Below are 23046 nucleotides of genomic sequence, written 5' to 3'. Positions count from 1 at the left end.
GACCTCTCTGAGAGAAAGCCCAGCAGCTCCCTCAGAAAGAAAACTCCTGGGGTCTTGCCACTCAGAAAGCTCATGCCCTTGTTCCTTGAAAGCCTGGTGAGTCCAGTGGGCCAGCAGGTGACCAGGGAACAGTGTGGTCAGCATCTGCCGGGGCCACAGCCCGCCAGACGCGACACTGGCACCTCTCCACAACGTGTGTCTTGTGACCCTTCCCTGATCAGACATCAGACATCCATCTAAGTGGTTGCCCAGGAGTTCGTTTCCCCATGTCTGGGCCCTTGGATCCTCTCTGCTCATGGCCCTGTTCCTGCCCCCTGGAAGTCACTGAAGGCTTGCGGTTCCCCAATCTGTGGGGTTCCTCCCTAGATCCTTTCATGTATGCTTAATCACAGAGGAAGAGCAGCCCTGGAGGAAAAGTTTTCTGGGGTCAAAGCAGACTCACAGCGTGACTGACAGTTTCCATGGGCCCATGGCCTCCCAGGCTCGGGGCAGGGGGTACATGTTCCACTCACCACCCCCTTCATGACAGGCTGGCTCTTTGCAGATTTCTTAAGAAACACAGAGATCGTGATAGTGACACAGGAAGGACTCAGACACTTTCACAGTCAAGGGCACAATGCAAAGAAGGTGTTTTCCCCCAATTGATCTTGGCTGTTGTGTGAACCCCAGGAGGGAAATTTCCAAATAGAAGCTCCTGAGTGATTGTCAGGTGTGTACGTCACCTTGTTGTGAGCAGAGGTGAGAGCTTGTAAGGAGACAGCTCAGCGTTTGGGCTGCAGGGAGACGGAAGTTTGGACCTTCGTGGAGTTCCGTTTGGAGCCTTGGAATATTATCCAAACATGAGAGTCAAAGTTTTGCTGATATAAGCAGTTCCCTTTTATGTTATGACTTGGCCAGATATGAAGGAATACTTGTTAAAGGCTCTCAGAGCATTATCGCAGAGTTCTCCTCCCTGTCCTTAATTACGTCAAATTAAACTGAAAAGGAAACAGTCTGGTTTGCTAACCGCTGGGGAAATATTGCTTTTGGGCAGAATTCATACCTAGATTGTCTGACTGGAGGACAATTCACAGGAAACAATTATTTTTTCTTTTGGTTGTTATGTGTAAGCAACCAACAACTTGGAATCCAGAAACTGGCGTCTGTGGTGTTAGTGGTGATGGCGGGGTGATGGTCGGAGCGTCCCTGGTCAGGCTCTGGCTCTGTGCCTCGGCTCATTGCAGGCCGGGTCCGGTGTCCAACACACTCATCCTGGTCATCATCACAGCACGAGGCTCTCCTGAGGTGTCCAGGCCCCCAGCATCCTGCCAGGGCACTTTGAAACTCTGTCTGCTGAAAAAGCAAAATTCCCTTCCATGAGCTAGCACGTTTAGGAAAACAGACTGGTGAGGGGTGTCAGAGGCAGCCAGGTGACAGCTGAGGGAGGTGCCTGTGTGTAGATGGGGGTGATCTCATGGAAATTGGGGGGCCGAGCAGAGTTCCCACTGGGCATCTCTGGGGGTCTCCACTCCCGTGATCCAGTGTGCGCTGAGTCTGTCAGCAGCCGCTGTCCATGCGTCGTCTCCCTTACTCTCCTGTGACTGAGGTGCCGTCAGCACCCCATCTGGCCACCGAGGGACCAGAGCTCCGAACTTGCTGACCCTCTGGAGGGAAGGACAGAGCCAGGCCCCCACCCAGCAGAGCCCTCGCTGCTGGAGGCCAGTCTCCTTTCTGAACGATGTGGTGCCTTCGGAGAGGGTAATGGTTACGTGAGGGCCTCTGTTGGCTCCCGGTGCTGGGCACGAGCTGGACAGGAGCTCTCTGGATGGTGGTGTCCTTTAGGCCTTGGTGGAGCACCGAGTCTGTCTTGGGGTTCAGACGGGGGGTCCTTGAATCCTATCCAAGGACAGGCTTTTCTGGTGGGTCACCTGTCCTCTCCCACCACCCAGCGTGGCCTCTGGCCATGGGGTGGACGAAGGCTGTTGGTGGTGCAGGACAGGGCTTGGCAGCGTGAGTCCACATGGGACTCCGTGCTGGACACCCTTGCTCACGGTCACTCTGCATCACCCCCGGAGCGCTCCTTCTCTGTCACAGAGATAGTATTTCCTTCTGCCAGATAAGGAGTGTCACTCCCGGCGGCCTTGCTGGGGGGCTCCTGAGGAGGAGTGCTGTGGGGGGCCCTGACCACGAGCCCTTTGGTGCCAGAGGGGCCCCACAGTCCACCCCCATGCAGGACTGCAGCGGGTGTGTGCCCAGGCCGTGGCACCCATGCCAGGAGCACAGGGCTGTCACTCTAAGGCGGTGGCCACCCGTCCCTCCGTGGCCCGTTACCATCCACCCCAAAATGTTCTTCTCTCCAGAGAGCCCCTGCTGACTCCGCAGCGAGATCTGCTTAGACTGGTCTTCAGGCATCACTGGTGAAGTGGTGGACTCAGCCTTCCAAGGGTGAATCAAGATCTGGCCTCCACCACCACGGTGCCAAAGGGCCCTGCTTTCCCCTGATGTCACGGGCATCAGACTGCTGTCCAGAGCTCCAGGCAGAGATTCGAGAAATGGCCACAAGATAAACAGTGTCTTAGCCTTGATGCTTGCAGTACAACATCTCAGGAGGTTAGGGTAATGTCTGCAGGAGTCTCATCATTCAAGAGTATAGTGCTCCATGACATGTAACGTGTATTACAATATAAAAATACAGATACCTTCTGTATATAATAGTCTAAATATGATAGGATCTTAATCCTCAAAAAAAAAAAATTGAAGGTATTTAGGTAAATATCACATAAAAGAATACCTATATGTAAAATATTATGAAAAAAATAATCTGCTTCTCGATTTATGTAGTCAGAATAGTTTGGGAAAGAAAAAAAGAAACTGGAAAGGTCACCACTGAGAAGCTTGTGGTGTCAATTCTCTCTTGTGGACCCTCTTTTCTTCAGCCAGCTCAGAGGTGCTTTGCTGATCATAAGATATAAAAGGAACTGAACACTGCAGTAGGCTTTAAACATTTTTTAAAAATGTTATGTTGGAATATAGTTGATTAGCAATGTTGTGATAGTTACAGGTGGACAGCAAAGTGATTGAGTTACATATGTGTATGCACCTATTCTTTTTTTCAAATTCTTTTCCCATGTAGGTTATTATAGAATATTGAGCAGATTTACCTGTGCTATGTAGTAGGTCCTTGTGTGTTATCTATTTTATTTGTAGTAGTGTGTGTATGTTAACCCTACACTCCTAATTTATCCCTCCCCCCCCAGCCTTTCCCCTTTGGTAGCCATATATATATATATATACATTTTTTTTTTTTCCCCTAAGTGTGTGATCTGTTTCTGGTTCGTAAATAAATTCATTTGTATCTTTTTTTTAGATTGTACATGTAGGCGGTATCATATGGTATTAGTCTTTGTCTGTGTGTCTTTACTTAGTATGATAATCTCTAGGTCTATCTATGTTGCTACAAATGGTATTATTTCATTCCTTTTATGGCTGAGTAGCATTCCATTGTATATATGTACCACATCTTCTTTACCCATTCATCTATCGTTGAACTTAGGTTGCTTCCATGTCTTGGGCATCATAACTAGTGCTGCAGTGAACGTTGAGATGCATATATATATATATATATATATATATATATATATATATATAAATTTGTTGGAATATAATTGCTTTACAGTGTTGTTTCTGCTGTACAACAGTTGTGGATCAACTACATGTATACATATATATGTATACACATAACCCATATATCTTGATCCCTGCCTCCTGTACAATGTCACAAACCTCTGTCCATAGTTCTTCAGGCACTCTGTCTATCAGATCTAATCCCTTGATTCTATTTATCACTTCTACTGTATAATTGTAAGGGATTTGATTTAGGTTATACCTGAATGGTCTAATGGTTTTTCCTACTTTCTTCAATTTAAGCCTGAATTTGGCAATAAGGAGTTCATGATCTGAGCCAGTCAACTCCCAGTCTTGTTTTTGCTGACTGTATGGAGCTTCTCCATCTTTGTCTGCAAAAAATATAACCAATCTGATTTTCATATTGACCATCTGGTGATGTCCATGTGTAGAGTCTTCTCTTGTGTTGTTGGAAGAGGGTGATTTTTGTATGATCAGTGTGTTATCTTGGCAAAACTCTACTAGCCTTTGCCCTGCTTCATTCTGTACCGCAAGGCCTTATTTGCCCATTACTCCAGGTATTTCTTGCCTTCCTACTTTTGCATTCCAGTCCCCCTATAATGAAAAGGACATCTATTTTGGGTGTTAGTTCTAGAAGGTCTTGTAGGTCTTCATAGAACCATTCAACTTCAGCTTCTTCAGCATTACTGTTTGGGGCATAGATTTGGATTAATGTGATATTGAACGGTTTGCCTTGGAAACAAACAGAGATCTTCTATACCTATATCTACACCTATATCTAATTTAGATCTCCTGTTTGTTATGGTTATGTACAATTTACTCTTCAGGAGATAATTGGAAACATCAAAGGAACATTCCCCCCAAAGATGGGCACAAAAAGGAGAGCTAGAGACCTAGTAAATGCTGAAGAGATCAAGAAGAGATGGAAAGACTACATGGAAGTACTGTATAAAAAGATCTTAATGAACCAGATTGTGACGATGGTGTGGTTAGTCACCCAGAGCCAGACATTCTGCAGTGTGAAGTCAAATGGACCCTTAGAAGCATAGCTGCTAATAAAGCTAGTGAAATTCCAGCAGAACTAGTCAAATTCTTAAAGGAGGATGCCATCAATGTTTTGCATGCAGTATATCAGCAAATCTGGAAGACCCAGCGGTGGCACAGGCCTGGAAAAGGTCAATCCTCATCCAAATTCCCAAGAAGGGTATTACCAAAGAAAGTTCTAACCATCAGATAATTGCACTCATCTCCCATGCTAGTAAGGTCATGGTTTAAATCTTGCATGTTAGGTTTCAGCATTATGTGATCCAAGAACTTCCAGATGTCCAAGCTGGATTTAAAAAAGGAAGACGAACTAGAGATCAGATTGCCAACATTCATTGGATAATAGAGAAAGCAAGGAAATTTCAGAATTTCTATCTCTGTTTCATTGACTATGCTAAAGTTTTTGACTGTGTGGATCATGACAAACTGTGGAAAGCTCTTTGAGAAACCTGTATGTGGGTCAAGAAACAACAGTTAGAACCCTGTATGGAACAACTGATTGGTTCAAGATCAAGAAAGGAGTAGAACAGGGCTGTCTGCTCTCACCCTGTTTGTTTAACCTATACACTGAGCACATCATGAGAAATTCCGGGCTGGCATTCTTTTTTTTTTTTTTTTAATTTATATTCTAATGTGGTGAGTTTGATGGCATTTTATGCCATTAGAGTGCAATTTAGTCAAGATTTTTTGGTTTTAATTTTTTATTTTATTTAATTAATTTGTTTTTTGAGTACATGCCAAGGCTCATGGGGTCTTAGTTCCTGGGCAATCAAAGTGCCAAGTCCTAACTACTGAGCTGTCAGGGATACCAAACCTCAAGAGAAAGTTATAAAAAATTTTTTCTTTGACTCATTGCACACAGGATCTCATTTCCCTGACCAGGGAGTAAATGTGGGCCTCCATAGTGAAAATGCCAAATCCTAGACACTAGACCATCAGGGAACTCCCTAAAGTCAAGCTTTTAATGATGAAACTAAGTTGGTCTTACTCATTCTTTTACAAAGTTTTAATAACTCAGTATTTTGGAGTATACTGATACTTTGCCTTTCATTAAAATATGATGTATGAGTTAGTTTTATTTTAGCGTCTTTTGATCATTTATCCCAAGGAAAACTTTGCTTTGGGGTTGTTTAATTATCCTTTCCAGTAGGATCCCTTGTATGTGTAATTAATAAGATGCTAAAAAACCTACTCCTTTTTAAAATATAAAATTAGCAGCTATATAGCTCCTCTTTTGGTTTTCCCTGGTGTCTCAGTGGTAAAGAATCTGCCTGCCAATGCAGAAAGGTTCAGGAAGATTCCCTGGAAAAGGAAATGCCAACCCACTCCACTGTTCTTGCCCAGAAAATCCCATGGACAGAGGAACCTGATGGGCTACAGTCCATGGTATTGCAAAAGAGTCAGACATGACTGAGCGACTGAACTGAACTTAGCAATAGAATATTACTCAGCCATAAAAAGAATGAAACAATGCCATTTGCAGCAATGTGAATGTGACTAGAAATTATCATAGTAAATAAGTAAGTAAGAGAAAGACACATACCATTTGATATTACTTAAATGTGGAATCTAAGATATGACCCAAATGAACTTATCTACAAAAGAGAAACAGACTCACAGACATGGGAATAGACTTGTGGTTTTCAAGAGGGGACATGTTGGGGGATGGATGAGTGGGAATTTGTGGTTAGCAGAGGCAAACTAGTGTATATAGAATGGATAAACAACAAGGTCCTACTGTATAGCACAGGGAAATATATTCAATCTCCTGTGATAAGCCATAATGGAAAATAATATAGAAAAGAGTGTGCATGTATTTACAACTGAGCCACTTTGCTGTACAGCAGAAATTAACATAACATTATAACTCAACTATACCTCAATTTTTTTTTAAAAGAAAGGCCCATGAAATATGAAAGCCAAAGAATTATAAATATCTGGGAGGTATTTCTGAAAACTGTCAACAGTAAGTTATCTCCTTACCTTTTCTTTTGATAAAAGATTTTTTCTCTATTATTATCTGAATAGTGATACTGACACCAACTATTAATCACATTTTTGCAAAATTAATACATTGGAAAAATTGCCTTTACCATATTACAAATGCCTAACATAATGATGAAATAAGATAACAGAAGGTTGCCTTTTGTCTTGTAATCTGGTACTAATTATTACATTTCTGGCCTCTTCTGATGCTAATGTTATTTACAGGTGCCTCTCTGAAGACATTTTCCCGAGGTCTGTGCTCCCCTCTCTATCCCCAAAGTGCGTTACACCAAAGATTCATTAGTAATGCTTAAGATAGGACCACTGAGGACATGTTTGTTTGTTTCACCTAATTAAAAATTAGGTCAATTTTTTAAAGGGGAAATTCTGTCAGTTTAGAAATATGTCCCTGTGCCAGAAATATAAGAATATCAACTTTCCCAACAACAGAGAGAGGTCCCTACCTAGCCATTTAAATTACTGTTAGCTCTGTAGTTCCAGAGTAAAGACATTGTGGACTCAGGGGAAGGCAGACTCTGCAGAGAAAACCTTCATCTTGTGTGGGTGGAGGATGACTTAGTAAAACTCTTCAACTGTAGAGCCCTCCGTGAGTATGACTCTGTGCTCCTAAGAATGAACAGAAATCACCCTCCTCTCTCTCCACCACTAGACCCTTCTGGATGACTTTTTTCACCCTTTGCAACTTTGGGGGTCAGCGACCATCAGAGGTTATAACTATTAGAGAACTTTTGGCTTGTTTGTTTTTTTAATATCATTTTCTTTACCTTTTCTGAACTCCAGAATGATGCTTTCCTCTGAGGAAAGTATCTCTATCAAAGTAACCGATATGATTTGTTATTTTAATATTTTGTGAAGGTTTCAACAACCACTTCTAAAGTGTGACTTCTCAATGCGAGTGGCAAGTATAGGGCGGTCATTGATAAGCTGTTTTCATGTATCCATGCAATGAAGTTCATGTAAATACAGTGTAATTTTAGACAGACACTCTGACATATTCTCTGCCATAACTTCACCCTTATTTTAAGCAAAAAATGTGTATAAAATATGTGAATTGTAGGTCCATTGAGTGACTTATTAGCTTGTAATTTATCATTCAGTGACCCCATCCACTAATAGTGTTTCACATTTTAATGGAAACTCGCTTTTTAACAAATATATCAAGGTCAATGTCAGTTAATTTCATAAGTGAGTCCTTAAGAAGGTGGAATATGAATGGCTGAAGAAAATGGTGGCATTTGGGGAAGGTTAGTCTCCTCAGGACACCCGGGCTGATTGAGGTGCTTGGGGAGAGTTGGCTACCTGGAGTTGTGGTGACAGGATTGGGGGGAGGCACCTGGGCCACAGAGACAATTCATTCCTGTCCCACCACTGGAACCTGTGCTGCCCCTATATGACCTTTAGCCTGGTGTTGAGGTAGGGGAGCTAATGTTTAGGCAAAACATTCCCTGTACGTCTCTTGCTCGGTTTTTCTTTAATCACTTTAGGCTAAACAGTGGGGCTAGGCACAGACTAGAAGCTAATATCTGTCTTTCTGAATGATTGTCATTGTTATTGTCTAGTTGCTAAGTCATATCTGACACTTTTTCAATGCCATGGGCTGTAACCCACCAAGTTCCTCTGTCCATGGGATTTTCCAGGCAAGAATACCGGAGTGGGTTGCCATTTCCTCCTCCAGGGGATCTTCCCAAACCAGGGATGGAACCCACGTCTCCTGCATCGTCTGTATTGACAGCTGGATTCTTTACCATTGAGCCACCAGGGAAGCCACAGTCTTTCTTAATGATTAGGAAGGGAATTTTTAAAGCAGCCAAGTGAAACTTCAAGTAACTGTTTAGTTGAAGCCTCTAAGGCAAATGCCTTTTGGTTCAGCAACATATAAAAAATTACAGGATATCCAGACAATGCTGGAAGGATAAGAAATATTTGACTTAGCTGCTATGTAAATAATCAGAGAGAAGACCAAATATATAATCTTTTTGATTGAATCAAAATTTTAATTTTTTTTTTTTTTGTCTAAGAGTAAATATGAAAGGTAGCTTTTTAAAGAACTGATTTTTAAAATGAAGGAGAGTGGACAACAGAGATTATATATAGCATATATATTAAGTATGTTCATTTTTATGTCATTTATACCTCATTAAATCTAAAACACAAAAGAATCTAAGTGGCCCTTTGTAGAAGAAAATTGGGGATGCCCCTGTGGGATTACATACTAATATTAAAGAAATCCAAGCACTTCCGGTCTTTTTACCATAAAAGAGAAGGGAAATTTCACTAATTGAGAAAACGAACTGCTTCTTCTGAGTCACATGTACATATAAAATTAGTAAATTTTATAATGAACATATTTATTTCACTCACTAAACTTTGAATAGGGTTAGCTATTGTGGAATCTCAATGAACAAAAAGCCCAATGCTAACAAAATTAGACTCACATATTTAGAGGTAGCAAAGCAATAAGCAGAGTAGGCTAGAAAATTTTTTGCAGGAAGTGATAGTAAGCCAAAATGTAAAAATCTACAGGTATCAGTATCAGTTTAGTGAAGGGAAAAACAGCAGTGGGAAACTTACAATGAACAGAGTTGTATCAGTAAAGAGACTCCACTCAAAGTTGTTCTTTTGGTTTCTGGGATATGAATGAGCCCTTTGGTGGAAACACACTGAAGAACTCTTTCACAGGTAACATTCCTTTCTAAACATGAATATTCTCACCAGCAGTGTATTATCAGTGGGTCAAAAATTCCAAGTAACTTCAGATTTTATTCAGTTCAGTTCAGTTCAGTCATTCAGTCGTGTCTGACTCTTTGTGACCCACGGACTGCAGCACCCCAGACCTCCTTGTCCATTGCCAACTCCCGAGGTTCATTCAAACTCATGCCCATTGGACCAGTGATGCCATCCAACCATCTCATCCTCTGCCGTCCCCTTCTCCTCCTGTCTTCAATCTTTCCCAGCATCAGGGTCTTTTCCATGGAGTCAGTTCTTCAGATCAGGTGGCCAAAGTATTGGAGTTTCAGCTTCAGCATCAGTCCTTCCAATGAACACCCAGGACTGATCTCCTTTAGGATGGACTGGCTGGATCTCCTTGCAGTCCAAGGGACTCTCAAGAGTCTTCTCCAACACCACAGGTCAAAAGCAACAATTTTTTGGTGCTCAGCTTTTTTATAGTCCAACTCTCACATCCATACATGACTACTGGAAAAACCATAGTTTTGGCCAGATAGACCTTTGTTAGCAAAGTAACGTCTCTGCTTTTTAATATGCTATCTAGGTTGGTCATAACTTTCCTTCCAAGGAGTAGGCGTCTTTTAATTTCATGGCTGCAGTCACCATCTGCAGTGATTTTGGAGAACAAGAAAATAAAGTCTGTCACTGTTTCCACTGTCTTCCCATCTATTTGCTGTGAAGTGATGGGACTGGATGCCATGATCTTAGTTTCCTGAATGTTGAGCCTCAAGCCAACTTTTTCACTCTCCTCTTTCACCTTCATCAAGAGGCTCTTTAGTTCCTCTTCACTTTCTGCCATAAGAGTGGTTCATCTGCATACCTGAAGTTATTGATATTTCTCCTGGCAATCTTGATTCCTGGTTGTCCTTCATCCAGGCCAGCATTTAGCTTGATGTACTCTGCATATAAGTTAAATAAGCAGGGTGACAATATACAGGCTTAACATACTCCTTTCCCAATTTTGAACTAGTCTTTTTTTCCATGTCTGGTTCCAACTGTTGCTTCTTGACCAGCATACAGGTTTTTCAGGAGGCAGGTAAGGTGTTCTAGTATTCCCATCTCTTGAAGAATTTTCCACAGTTTGTTGTGATCCCCACAGTCAAAGGCTTTAGCATAGTCGAGAAAGCAGAAGTAGATGGTTTTTGAAATTTTGCTTTTTTTCTATGATCCATTGGATGTTGGCGATTGAATCTCTGGTTCCTCTGCCTTTTCTAAATACAGCTTGAACATGTGAAAGTTCTCAGTTCACATACTGTTGAAGCCTGGTTTAGAGAATTTTGAGCATTACTTTGCTAGCATGTGAAATGAGTGTAATTGTGTGGTAGTTTGAACATTCTTCGGCTTTGCCCTTCTTTGGGACTGGAATGAAAATTCATCTTTTCCAGTCCTGTGGCCACTGTTGAGTTTTCCAAATATGCTGACATATTGAGTGCAGCACTTTAACATCACTGTATACACTGTATACAAATGCTAATAATTAAAATGGAGATTTAAGGATGAATCTGGTTCGTGGCCAGGCCAGGGTAGGCACCTAGGTTGCTGCTACTGTTATTGCAGGTCCCTTTTGCTTCCTGGTCACCCACTCCCGCTACCTAAAGCCGGAACTGCATGCCGGCTACTGACTCCTTGTCTGGGATCTCTCAGACTGAGCATGTGAAAAGTGCCTGCCTACCTCACTGGGGCCTGTGAGTCCCTAGAGGCACAGAAGGAGACTGATTAGGACTCAAGATTGCAGGGTCTCAGAGGAAAGAAGTATTACCTGGGAAATAAATTAAGGTAAATTAATAATTTATTTAGTTTGTTTGGGTTTTCCTAGTTTTTCCACTGATGTCAATTTCTGTTGCAGGATCCAATGCAAATTACTATTTGAAAAGGAATTGTCATGTGTCCTTGGTCTCCTCCAATCTATGTCTCATCCTGTCTCCTCTTTTCCTTCGTGACCTTGCAAGTACTAACAATTGAGGTTAAAGTTTTCAGGGTTTTTAGTTTTGGTATGTAATAGTTTCTTTACCCAATACTTCAGCAGGTAACTTGTTTATGCAGTACTTTACAAACACTGTGTTCTCTCAGAGTGAAAAATGAAGGGAAAGTTGGATATTAATGTAGAAACATCAAGATAAATAGCAAGACTGGAAAGCAATGTGTGTTATTTGAATGACAATTCTGATACCAAAAGTAAAATATATAAAATGAAATAATTTCTTTGGTCATTGCAGTAACAGCAAGCATTCAAATACTGCACGCATGACATCCAGGCTCTATAAAATGTTAAACTCAGCCATTTATTTGCATTTAACAGGAACCACACTTCAAAAAAACATGTGCACTCATTCAAACTTGTGAATAGTGAAGAATTATTAGGAGCAAAAGAACATTATAAAATCCACAAAATCATATCACGTGGATGACATTTCTAATTCTATAGCTTAATATATTTCAGAGAATGAAGGACAGAGTTTAGATTAATTGAAAAGTAGAGACGTCAGGGCATGCAAGGTGGTATATGAACTCTAATACAAACTTACTTCAGAAAAACAGGATCATAAGGATTCCTATAAAGCACTTCAAAATAGCTGAGAATTCTGAAGTTTTGACTCATCATTAGCAACTCACAGAAGAAAATAACTACTCCTTGCAGTGATTGGATATTTTCACCCATTTCTGTGGCCTCATGACTTCATGCAAGTTTTCTCAATCCAATGTCACTTGAGTTTCTGAGGAGTTTGAGAAGTACAAGTCAATGATGAGAAACCATTCATCATTACTTACATTCATACTGCTGGGACTGAGAGATGATCTTCCAATGCAGGTTTTGATTTTTATATTTCTGTTTATATCCTACTTACTGAGTGTCACTGGGAATCTGACCATCATTATACTCACTTTAGTTGACTCTCACCTTAAAAGTGTCATGTACTTTTTCCTCAAACACTTCTCCTTTTTGGAAACCTTATTCACCATGGTGTGCATTCCCAGATTCTTATACAGCTTATCTACTGGGGACAAGACTATTTCCTATAATGCTTGTGTTAGTCAACTATTTTTTGTCTTCCTTTTTGCAATGATAGAATATTTTCTGCTGGCCATCATGTCTTATGACCACTCTGTGGCCATCTGCAAACCCTTACATATGCAACCATGATGACCAGCAGAGTTTGTAGATGGCTTGTCATCTGCTGTTGGATAGCAGGTTGTCTGGTCATATTTTCACCACTCTGCCTGGGCTTAAACATGGAATTCTGTGATTCTAATGTCATTGATCATTTTCTCTGTGATGCTTCTCCTATGATGAAAATCTTTTGTTCAGACACATGGTTCATAGAGCAGTGTTGACTAAAATTGGGACGTTTCCTTCATATATATACATCATCAAGACCATCATAAAGTTCTATTCTGCCCAGCAAAAGATGAAGGCCTTTTCTACCTGTTCTTCTTACATGATTGTGGTTTCTATCAGCTATGGCAGTTGTATCTTCATCTATGTCAAACCTTCAGCAAAGGATGAAGTGGCAATTAATAAGTGTGTGTTGTTGCTTACGACTTCAATAGCCCCCATGTTAAACCCATTTATTTACTGCCGGGCCAGCCGGAAGATTTCAGCGAGCAACACGACGCGTTCCTTTAGGCTAAGAAAAAAGGAGACAGAACAGATGGGGTCGAGAGGATCGCTGCAGTCAACGATGATTCTTTATTTCTCAGGGTTACATATATACTAAACCAAGAAGAGAGGCATCCCAAAGAAAATTCTTCCCCATGTACATCATCTTTAAGATAACAATCACCAGAGCTCTCTCCTGGCGCCAAAGGCATCCTACTTATCTTAAGGGCAGTTGTGCAAAGCCATCTATCTGCACCTTGTGTGCATTCAAGGCTCACTAATGGTCTGTTAGGAGTTAACTCGGAGAGTAAATTCCAGAGGGGTGGCGGGACAGAGAGCTATGTCTGCGAACAGACCCTTGATAATCAATCAAGGCAGCTCCCAGAGTCAGCTCTTTCAAGCCGCTCCCCGCAGCTCCCCCTCTTTTATTTAGTAAAATGGCACGCCTGATTCTTTTGGCGTAAGTAATTACTGTGTAGGACAGCCTTGAAGTCCCACAGCTCTTTGACAAATTTCTTTATGATACAAGGAGTAATGCACACAATACCAGAAGCATGGCCACGACCCCTGAAAAAAGATGCCAAAGTGAGGTTATCGAAGGAAAATTGGAAAACAAACTGTTAACAAACTCTTCAGCATTTTCTGCCAAATCCATACTAGCCCGAGGAGCATTTTCTATATCAAGAATTTCCTGATGAAGTTGTATTAGATCTAAGGAAATGTTTTCATTATGCCAAATACCATCTAAATGTGATTTCACTCTGTCCCAAGGAGTTTCAGTACCATTATAAATTTTTGCTGTAACACAAATCCAACGATAGTTAGCATGACATCTAATTTTTGTTCTTAGCTTTAACCCTTGCACTTCTTCTCCCAAAAAGCTTACTGCATCATAAAGCGCATTTAATCTATCCTCTAATTTTCTATCTATATCTTCTTGAATCCCTAAAGCTTTGGAAGTATTTTTTGCCAAATCGTCTACAATGCTAGCAGTATGCACAGATTGAGCTAAAGATACAGAAGCAGTAACAGCAGAAGCAATTAAAGTTATAAGCGTTACTACTCCTAGAATTATTAATCCTATCCCCCTTCGTGGCCTAGCAAGGGCTGTACGCACCTTATTCCACAGCTCAAGCCCTGACTCTTCATACCAAGGTTCAGTAAGGTTCACAGGCATCATGACGAAGGGCGGTTGTTTAACTATCAGAGCCCCAGAATTATTTTCCATACCTCTTATACAATTAGTCAGGGTACAATTAAAACAATGAACATGATATAGGCTAGCATTTTTAGAAAGAGTCACAGAGCCAACAAGGATCATAAAGGGATAGGGTACGCAGGCCCGAGGATATCTCCAAGTCTCATTCCACCAATACGCTCTCCAGGATAGTACTCCTTTGGTCTTTCCTCCAGTCTGTAAAAGGGACCCATCTGTTCCGAAAGCAGACAACAGCTTCCATATCTCAGTCTGATACACCGTGGTGCCACCAAGATTCCAAATTCTAGCTGCAAGTTGTCTGCCGCCTTCCTTTCCGGGGTTCCTGTTGGAGTCTGGCGACCAGTCCCAAAGGGAATGTGTGTCATTAGTAATAGAATATACAGTAGCAATCTCATCTCTACAAAGTTTCCATGGCACAGCTATATATCGTCCTTTTACCCCCAGGCCACAAAATGGAATGTCTTTAGGTCCGGTTCCATTGACTCGTCGTGCATATCCTGTGGATTTCGTAATGCTAGGAATATCCACTATCCAATTACGGCGGTCATGGTCATAATCATAACCAAAGTATTCTGCATCTGTAACAGTAAGACATTCGGAAAAAGCACATTGGTAATTGTGAAGAGGATCCCGTATAAGAAATACTGGCATTCTGTGGAAAAATATGCTTATCAGAAACCCCCCCCAAAAGTATTGTGTCATTCACATACACAGGAACAGAACTCATTTCCCATCCAACAGGCTGTAAAAGAGGGGGATCAGGAACATACGCCCAGAAGATACTGGCTTCCATGGAACTTATCTGGTTTAAAAGAAGTAATAATGAAATTAATATACTAGTAGGAGAGACAGGGGAAGGGTTGGAAGCATTCTCACACGCCATCTGTAACAGTGCCTGTATCTGCTGAGCTGTCGGCAGCGGGACCGTCTCCTGGATTGTGAGCTGTCTCATTCGCTCCTCCAGTGCTCTCCTCTGCCGTGCGTACCAACCTTTCCGGGAGCCAGCGCGGCGCTTCGGCATTCTGCGGGAAAACACAAACATGACCTCTCCCCCATATTAGAACTGGATCCGGCCCATGCCATCTGCCTTCTAGCGGGTCTTTCCACCTGACTAATGGCCGTGCCTTTTTATTATCATAGTGCCAAAAACGTTGAGCTGCTGATTTTCCATTTTTATCAAGGCTCAGAAAATTTAAAACAAACAAAGCATGACTAAGAAGATTGTTAGGCGTAATAGCATACAAACTCCCCCTTTTTAATTTTTTCAGTTGGTGCTGAAGGGTTTGATGTGCCCGCTCAACAATTCTTTGGCCCTGTGGGTTATATGGGATTCCAGTCTTGTGTACGATGCGCAGCTGGGCACAAAAGGTTTGAAAATTGCGGCCAACATATCCAGGGCCATTGTCTGTTTTGATGCATTTAGGTAGGCCCATAGCAGAAAAACTCCGTAAGCAATGCTGCTGCAACAAACTTCTGGCACAAGGTGGGGCTATTGGCCATACCCTGTGGCAAAACTTTCCAATGATACCTGCACATTGGTTGGGAAAAATTAACAGATGGAACACTAAAAGCAAATCGAGGGCAATCTTGAGGTGCTAGAGGAATAGTATAAAAGCAGTCTTTTAAATCTAGAATTATTATGTGGGCATCCCTCGGAATAGCCATGGGAGAAGGCAATCCTGGTTGTAATGCTCCCATGACTTCCATAGTTTCATTAACCTTTCGCAGATCCTGCAAAAGCCTCCATTTCCCAGATTTTTTCTTAATAACAAAAATGGGCGAATTCCAAGGTGAATCAGACTGTTCAATATGTCCCAATTCTAACTGTTCCTGCACCAGTTGTTGGGCAGCGTCAATTTTCTCTTTGGAAAGGGGCCACTGATCAACCCACACAGGCTCCTCAGACTTCCAAGTAATAGGATCTGCGTGAATTACAGGAGGATCAGAGGTCCCTTCTAAAAATACCCAAGTCCACTTCTTTTTGGTAACCTTTTTGTCTGAACAGGCGCAACAGTTCCCTGATTATTTCTTCCAAGTCCCGAGGTGGGAAGAAGCCCTTGATCTAAAAGCTGATTGCTAACCTGATCACTGGGGCTGTATAAATATACTCCCATATGAGTCATAACATCTCGTCCCCACAAATTTACAGGGAGGTTTGGGAGGACATAAGGTCTAATGTCTCCTTCGTGACCCTCATGGTCAGTCCAATGTAACAGCTCTGTACTTTGTTCAGGGTTATTAGTTTGACCAATTCCTTGCAATGTTGATATAGCTATCTGCTTAGGCCATTCTCGGGGCCAGTGTCTCTCAGCAATAACAGAAACATCAGCTCCTGTGTCCAGAATGCCTGTAAACAACTTTCCATTTATTCTTAACGTTAACTCAGGACGATTATTAGTTATTGCCTGGACCCAGTAGGCGTCAGAGGATCCAAAGGCACCTTCCCCTCTCCTGGAAGCCAATGCTTTTCCTGTTTGCACTGCAGGAACCAATATCAATTGAGCTATACGCTGTCCACTAGCTATGGTGGTAATGCATTGTGGGGAATGGGCCATAATTTTGATTTCTCCTGTATAATCAGCATCAATTACTCCAGGAGCTATGAGCAGTCCTTTTATGGTGGAGCTACTACGTCCGAGCAAAAGTCCGATGGTTCCATCAGGCAAAGGGCCGTATATCCCAGTGGGCAGAGCCTGCATTCCCATTTCGGGAGTCAGTACTGTGTAGGAGGAGGAACAGAGGTCCAAGCCTGCGCTCCCTGAGGTGGCTCTGAACAAGTCTGTAACTCACCTTCTACCATCTGATTTCCCTGCATTGCCCCATAACATTGTTTCGGGGCCAGGGGCTGGCCCCTCACCCAGTTTCCCGACTGCGAGGGAAGTGGGTGGCCCTGGACATCAATTTTAGATTTACAATCTTTTGCCCAATGTCTTCCTTTTTTACACCTAGGGCATAAATTAGGAGTTTTAATATTCCCTGAATTGGCTCGTTGGGGGCAAAAGGCAGCACGATGTCCAGGCTGGCCACAAACAAAACAGCCAGCATTTCCCCTACTAGGTAATCCTCGTTTATTTTTCATTTGCTGTTGATATAATACTTCTTTTATACTTTTACCTTGTAAAGCTGCAGCCAGGGTAATACCCTGCATATAGGAAGGTCCGATATCAGCACATATACGAATGTAATCTGATAGACCTCCCTTTTTTCTGTACGGTCTAAGTGCAGCCTGACAGGCAGAATTTGCATTTTCATAGGCTAATTGTTTAGTAAGCACTATTCCAGCCTGCTCATCAGCTATAATCTTACCTACTGTTTCAAGAAGACGAGCCACAAAATCTTGATATGGTTCATCAGGCCCCTGACGAATTTTTGAAAGATCCTCAGTCTTATTACTAGAGCAAGGGAGCTTTTTCCAAGCCTGCCGAGCAGCATTAGAAATTTGAGCATATGCTCCAGGCAAATAGTTCAATTGAGCATTGGTATTCTGGTAGGCCCCTTCCCCTACCAACATTTCATATGTAGTATTGATCCCTTGTCGCTGGTTTAGTTCAGCTATATGGCCACATTGTTCTGTAAATTCTGATTTCCATAATAAATAGTCCCCTCCTAATAAGCAAGCTCTTGCAATTTGTTTCCAATCACTAGGTGGCAAATTTTGACCTCCTAGACTCTCTATCATGGTCTGGGTAAAAGGAGCCGTAGGTCCATATTGAGCACAGGCAATTTTTAATTCCTTTAGTTGTTTGAAAGGTAAAGCTTCATAATACCTTTGGTTTTCATGCTCGAATACCGGGAAAGTAGCGGAGAATCCCTGAACAGTTTCTCCAGCTCTTTGGGCCTGTTGCATAGCCTTTTGCAAGGGGGACAAACTGTGTGATTCACGAGTTATATTCAACAAATTTTCAGGTTTGGAAATAGGTGGAGGATCTAATCCAGTAATAGTTGAGGGTGCATAAGCAGGAGGCGCAGTAGAGATTGCACCAGCGCCTTCATCCCTACCTTCCCTTTTTATTTCTTCCTTTATTGTTATTAATAATTTCTGCATGAGTGCCTCCAGACCCTTTGTCGGAGGGGCAGCTGCTGCCTGCTCATTCGAATTGTCAGTTACAAGTAATTCCCAATGATCATCTTTATGGTAAGCAGCTGCCTGTTCCTCTAAACTTTCCTCATCCTCTGGAGTCAGCGTTCCCTCATTTTCCTTCAAAGGTTTTGCAGATTCTAATTCAAAGTTTGTGGGTCCTTTCCCTTCAGGAGTAGCATAAACTTTAGGAGTAGCATAAATTGGTTCTTCGGGTGGGAGCATGTGTTTTAATTTACTCCCTTCCTCATGTTCAAAATCAAGGCAGTCTCTTATTAAAGACCATAATGAAAATGTTTCCACAGGAACCTTATTAGGTCCGTGGAGAGTATAATATGTTTGAATCTGTTTCCCTATCTTTTTCCATATCTCTAAACTCATAGCCCCTTCCTGTGGAAACCAGGGACATACTTCCTCAACAAAACTAAGAAAAGTCTGCAATTTTGTTTTAGTAACCTGCATTCCCCGATCCTTCAACATTATCTGTAACATATGCACAAACAACTGACGACTATTATCTTGTCCCATGGTTTATACTCTCGACAATATTCCTTCCTGCCCCTCAATATACAAATACACACACTCTTACTTACCTTAATAGTTTCAACGGGCAGCGGCCGCAAGGAACTTTCGTCGAGCCCCACGCTGTTGGGCGCCACTTGCCGGGCCAGCCGGAAGATTTCAGCGAGCAACACTACGCGTTCCTTTAGGCTAAGAAAAAAGGAGACAGAACAGATGGGGTCGAGAGGATCGCTGCAGTCAACGATGATTCTTTATTTCTCAGGGTTACATATATACTAAACCAAGAAGAGAGGCATCCCAAAGAAAATTCTTCCCCATGTACATCATCTTTAAGATAACAATCACCAGAGCTCTCTCCTGGCGCCAAAGGCATCCTACTTATCTTAAGGGCAGTCGTGCAAAGCCATCTATCTGCACCTTGTGTGCATTCAAGGCTCACTAATGGTCTGTTAGGAGTTAACTTGGATAGTAAATTTCAGAGGGGTGGCGGGACAGAGAGCTATGTCTGCGAACAGACCCTCGACAATCAATCAAGGCAGCTCCCAGAGTCAGCTCTTTCAAGCCGCTCCCCGCAGTCACCCAGCAGGTGGGCAAACGTTCAACCGAATGATGATGCTCAGGGCCAGCCAGTGCATGAGGCCATGACACCCTAGCCTGTGGTTGGTGGAGTGGAAACAGGGGAAGCCTTTGTGGGAGGCCATTTGCTGGTGTGTGTCAGCACCTCGGGTGTGTGCCATGTGCCCTGGGCCACCTCCTGCATGGTTTTTCAATGAGTGTGTGATCATGTCGAGTGGCTGTATTGGCAGAATGAGCTTTCCCTTCCCTTCCATCAAGAGGGAAGCATCAGTAACTTGTGGGACCCCTGACACTGGCAGGTGTAAACAGACACATGAAGATGCGCAGACGTGGAAGAGTGTGCCCGAGGTGCTGGGAGTGGAGAAGCCATCCCCCCACTCCCCACTTGCCCCTGCAGAGAGATGTCCGGACAGGGCTGACCCTCTGGCTTCATTTGCTGGCAGTCACATCTGGATCACACTGGGTGGCTCATACTAGGATCCATGTTGGTTCAGGAGGCCCGGCAGCCGAGGTCGAGGTGTTGGCTGATGTTGGCTCTCATCAAGGCTGTGGAGCGTCTCTCCCATCTCTCCTCCATCTCTTCCAGGGCATTGCTGGCCTTGGTGGGTGTGTCTGGGCTTGGAGAGCTCTGCCTTCCTCTTCACCCCAGTTCCCTCGTGTGCCTGTCTGTCTTTAAATGTGCCCTTTATATGGGGACAGCTCTACTGTTAGAGGAGGGTCCATCCTTATTGTGCTCACTTGACCTCCATCAGCTCTGTGAAGAACTTTCCTTTGTCTGTAAGGTCACGCCAAGGTATTTGGGATTGGGACTCCAGCACCTGACTCTGAGGGTACACGATGTGAGTCCTCACACCCTACAAAGGCTCTGAGGAAGGAACACACTGGAATGTTCCAAGGATGGAAAGATGGCCTTTGTGGCCACTGGGGGTGAACCCAGGGTCGAGAAGAGCAGGCCACCAGGGTAGGAGCTAGATCACATAGGGCCTCGTGGGCCTGTGAGAACTGTGGCTCTGCTGTGCTCGGGGAGGAAAAGGCACAGAAGGCCCTGAGCGGGTGCGGGGAGCAGCTTGAAAGAGCTGACTCTGGGAGCTGCCTTGATTGATTATCAAGGGTCTGTTCGCAGACATAGCTCTCTGTCCCGCCACCCCTCTGAAATTTACTATCCAAGTTAACTCCTAACAGACCATTAGTGAGCCTTGAATGCACACAAGGTGCAGATAGATGGCTTTGCACGACTGCCCTTAAGATAAGTAGGATGCCTTTGGTGCCAGGAGAGAGCTCTGGTGATTGTTATCTTAAAGATGATGTACATGGGGAAGAATTTTCTTTGGGATGCCTCTCTTCTTGGTTTAGTATATATGTAACCCTGAGAAATAAAGAATCATCGTTGACTGCAGCGATCCTCTCGACCCCATCTGTTCTGTCTCCTTATTTCTTAGCCTAAAGGAACGCGTCGTGTTGCTCGCTGAAATCTTCCGGCTGGCCCGGCAAGCGGGGTGCCCTTGGGACCTTGTCCCCATCCTCACAGCCATGTGGAAACGGAGGCCCCTTGCAAGGTGCTGAGACCCTGCTGACGTTCAGGCTCGCAGCTCTGCTCCTCTGCCTCCACCCGCCTCCAGTGAGCAGGGACCACCCCCCTCCAGGTACAGGGAAAGAAGTGAGAATGGTGGTGCGTGTGTTCAAGTCCCCTGAAGTCATGGGCTACATATCTATGCCTCCGTGCTTCCTCAGCCATCGAACGAGGTGACGATAACCTAGTGGATTATTTGAAGTCTGAATTCTGTGATCCCTGCATGGTGCCATCCTAGGCCCTGGTGGTGACGTGGAGTGCACCCATCTCAGGAGTTCCTGCTCTTCTTTGTTCTTTCTCTGGGCTCTGGGCAGGGCCCGGGACATCTGCTGACAGTGGAGGCAGTGGTATGGGAAGGACTGAGTGGAAAGTGGCTCCCAAAGTTACAGGGAAGACACCTGGCAGGGCTTTTGAGGTCCAGGGTGCCCCATGGCCGAGTCCACATTGGTTAGCATAGATCTGCCCTCATCATCCCTGGGCTAAGACGGGGGATCTGCAGAGCATGGGCAATGATGGGGCCGCAGAGCTGAAAGGTGGGGTGGTGGCAGGGAGTGGGGGAAGCCAAGCCCAGGACAATGCCTGTCTGTGCTGGGAGAGGACCAGAGCCTGGCCTCTGGGCTGTGAAGCCAGGGGGTTTGCCCTCCCTCCTCAGTGCTCTCAGGGTTTCAGGGCCCTCTGTCTTGGAATTCACCTCATGCCTTTCTCCCGCTGTCCCACCCTCCTTGCTGACCTCCCCACAGACTGCATGGGATGGATGGGTCCTCTGGGTTGCCACCCTGCTATCAGTGGACTGCGTGGAGACAGATGGAAAGAGCCAGCCTTCTCTCCAACCCATGCTTTCTGTGTCAGCAGATTTGGAGGATGCTCAGGCTCGTGGGGCTGAGGTCCAGCCCAGGGCTGTGAGCTTGCAGGCCACTGAATCACACTCCTGACCTTTGTGGTTTTGTGTTTCTGCAGCCACATGAAGACCTGGGAGCCCTGGGAGATGAAGTTCGGCTGTCTGCTCTTCTGACGGGCCTATGCAGGTTTTGTCTTAAACGGTGTCAAGACCCTGGAGATGGAGATGCCGTGGCAGCCCATGCTACGTGGCCACCAGCACCGTCCACATGGCACACCGGGACTGGGAGGACGCGGCCTGGCGGGAGCTGCTGGAGCAGAGGCTGGGGATGAGCCCCACCCAGATCCAGGCCTTGCTGCAGGACGGGGTAAAGTTCAGTCATGGAGTGATCATGGGTAAGTGATGCCCTGCCTCCTGCTGCCCGCATGGCCCCCAGCACTGCCCTGGATCTTGGCCGGATTATGCTTGTTTGTTTTCTGTTGAACTAGTTTGTGAGGTTGGGCATGGCGGCTGAGGTTTCTTCAGAGGGACAGCAAGGGTCCCTGGGCTGGGAACCAGCTGCCCGAGGTGCCTGATCACCACTCTGGGCCTCAGTCCCCGTTTGTGCTTGAGGCAGAGGTGGGTCCAGGTCTGCACGTGGCACTTGTCTGTGTGTCTGTGTCCCCACGTGTGTCTGTGTGCCCGGCAGAGACCGTGAGAGGCAGTAAAGCACCCAGCCTGGGTTCCATACCCACACTGCCTGAAGCAGGGCCTAAGCAAGTCCCCTGACTCCCCAGGGGTGAGGCCCCACAGCAACACCTGTCTGCTGGTAAATCCCTTGGGGACCTGATGTCTGCTGGCCCCTGCTGGGGCCCTCCTGCTCTGTCCCTGTGGCCTGCAGTGGGCAGACTGAGAGTTGTCCGTGGCCTGGTGGGTTCATGGGGCACCAGGCCTCTCACTTTCATTTTGCTCCCTCCCTCGCTTGGCCTCGCCGTGAGTTCCCTTTGCCGAGGTGAGCCCGTCTGAAATGCTCAGCCAGAGGACCCAGTTCACCTCGGGTTCCCTCCATGATACGGTCTTAGTCTCAAGCAGGTGCAACTTTGAATGACCTTGTTCTCATTCTGTGTCCTGTCTTTGCACACATCTCGTGGTCATCGGGGGCATTTTGCTGTGCCTAGAAAACCTAGGTCCCGACTAGGTGGAGGAGCTGGAGAATCAAGGCCTGCTACCCTACCTGCAACAGAAGTACATGACTGTGCTTGCC

At 44.5% G+C, this 23046-nt stretch overlaps 1 protein-coding gene and 1 pseudogene across 1 annotated transcript; one reads left to right on the top strand and one right to left on the bottom strand.

Moving 5' to 3' along the window:
- Positions 1-12145: 12145 nt before the first annotated feature.
- Positions 12146-13281, top strand: LOC122423178 (annotated as a pseudogene).
- Positions 13282-16853: 3572 nt separating this feature from the next.
- LOC122423640 (endogenous retrovirus group K member 10 Gag polyprotein-like) lies at positions 16854-18873 on the bottom strand. Its single transcript, XM_043440890.1, has one exon. The coding sequence runs from the start codon at positions 18823-18825 to the stop codon at positions 16933-16935; it is 1893 nt and encodes a 630-aa protein (XP_043296825.1). The 5' UTR covers positions 18826-18873; the 3' UTR covers positions 16854-16932.
- Positions 18874-23046: the final 4173 nt, after the last annotated feature.

This window comes from Cervus canadensis, chromosome 21 (genome assembly GCF_019320065.1).
Source record: "Cervus canadensis isolate Bull #8, Minnesota chromosome 21, ASM1932006v1, whole genome shotgun sequence".
Lineage (NCBI taxonomy): Eukaryota > Metazoa > Chordata > Mammalia > Artiodactyla > Cervidae > Cervus > Cervus canadensis.
This window is presented reverse-complemented; position numbering and strand designations above follow the sequence as displayed.

What these genes read in the sequence shown, in the direction of transcription:
- LOC122423640 (XM_043440890.1), bottom strand. Translation starts at nt 18,825, where the DNA reads ATGGGACAAGATAATAGTCGTCAGTTGTTTGTGCATATGTTACAGATA.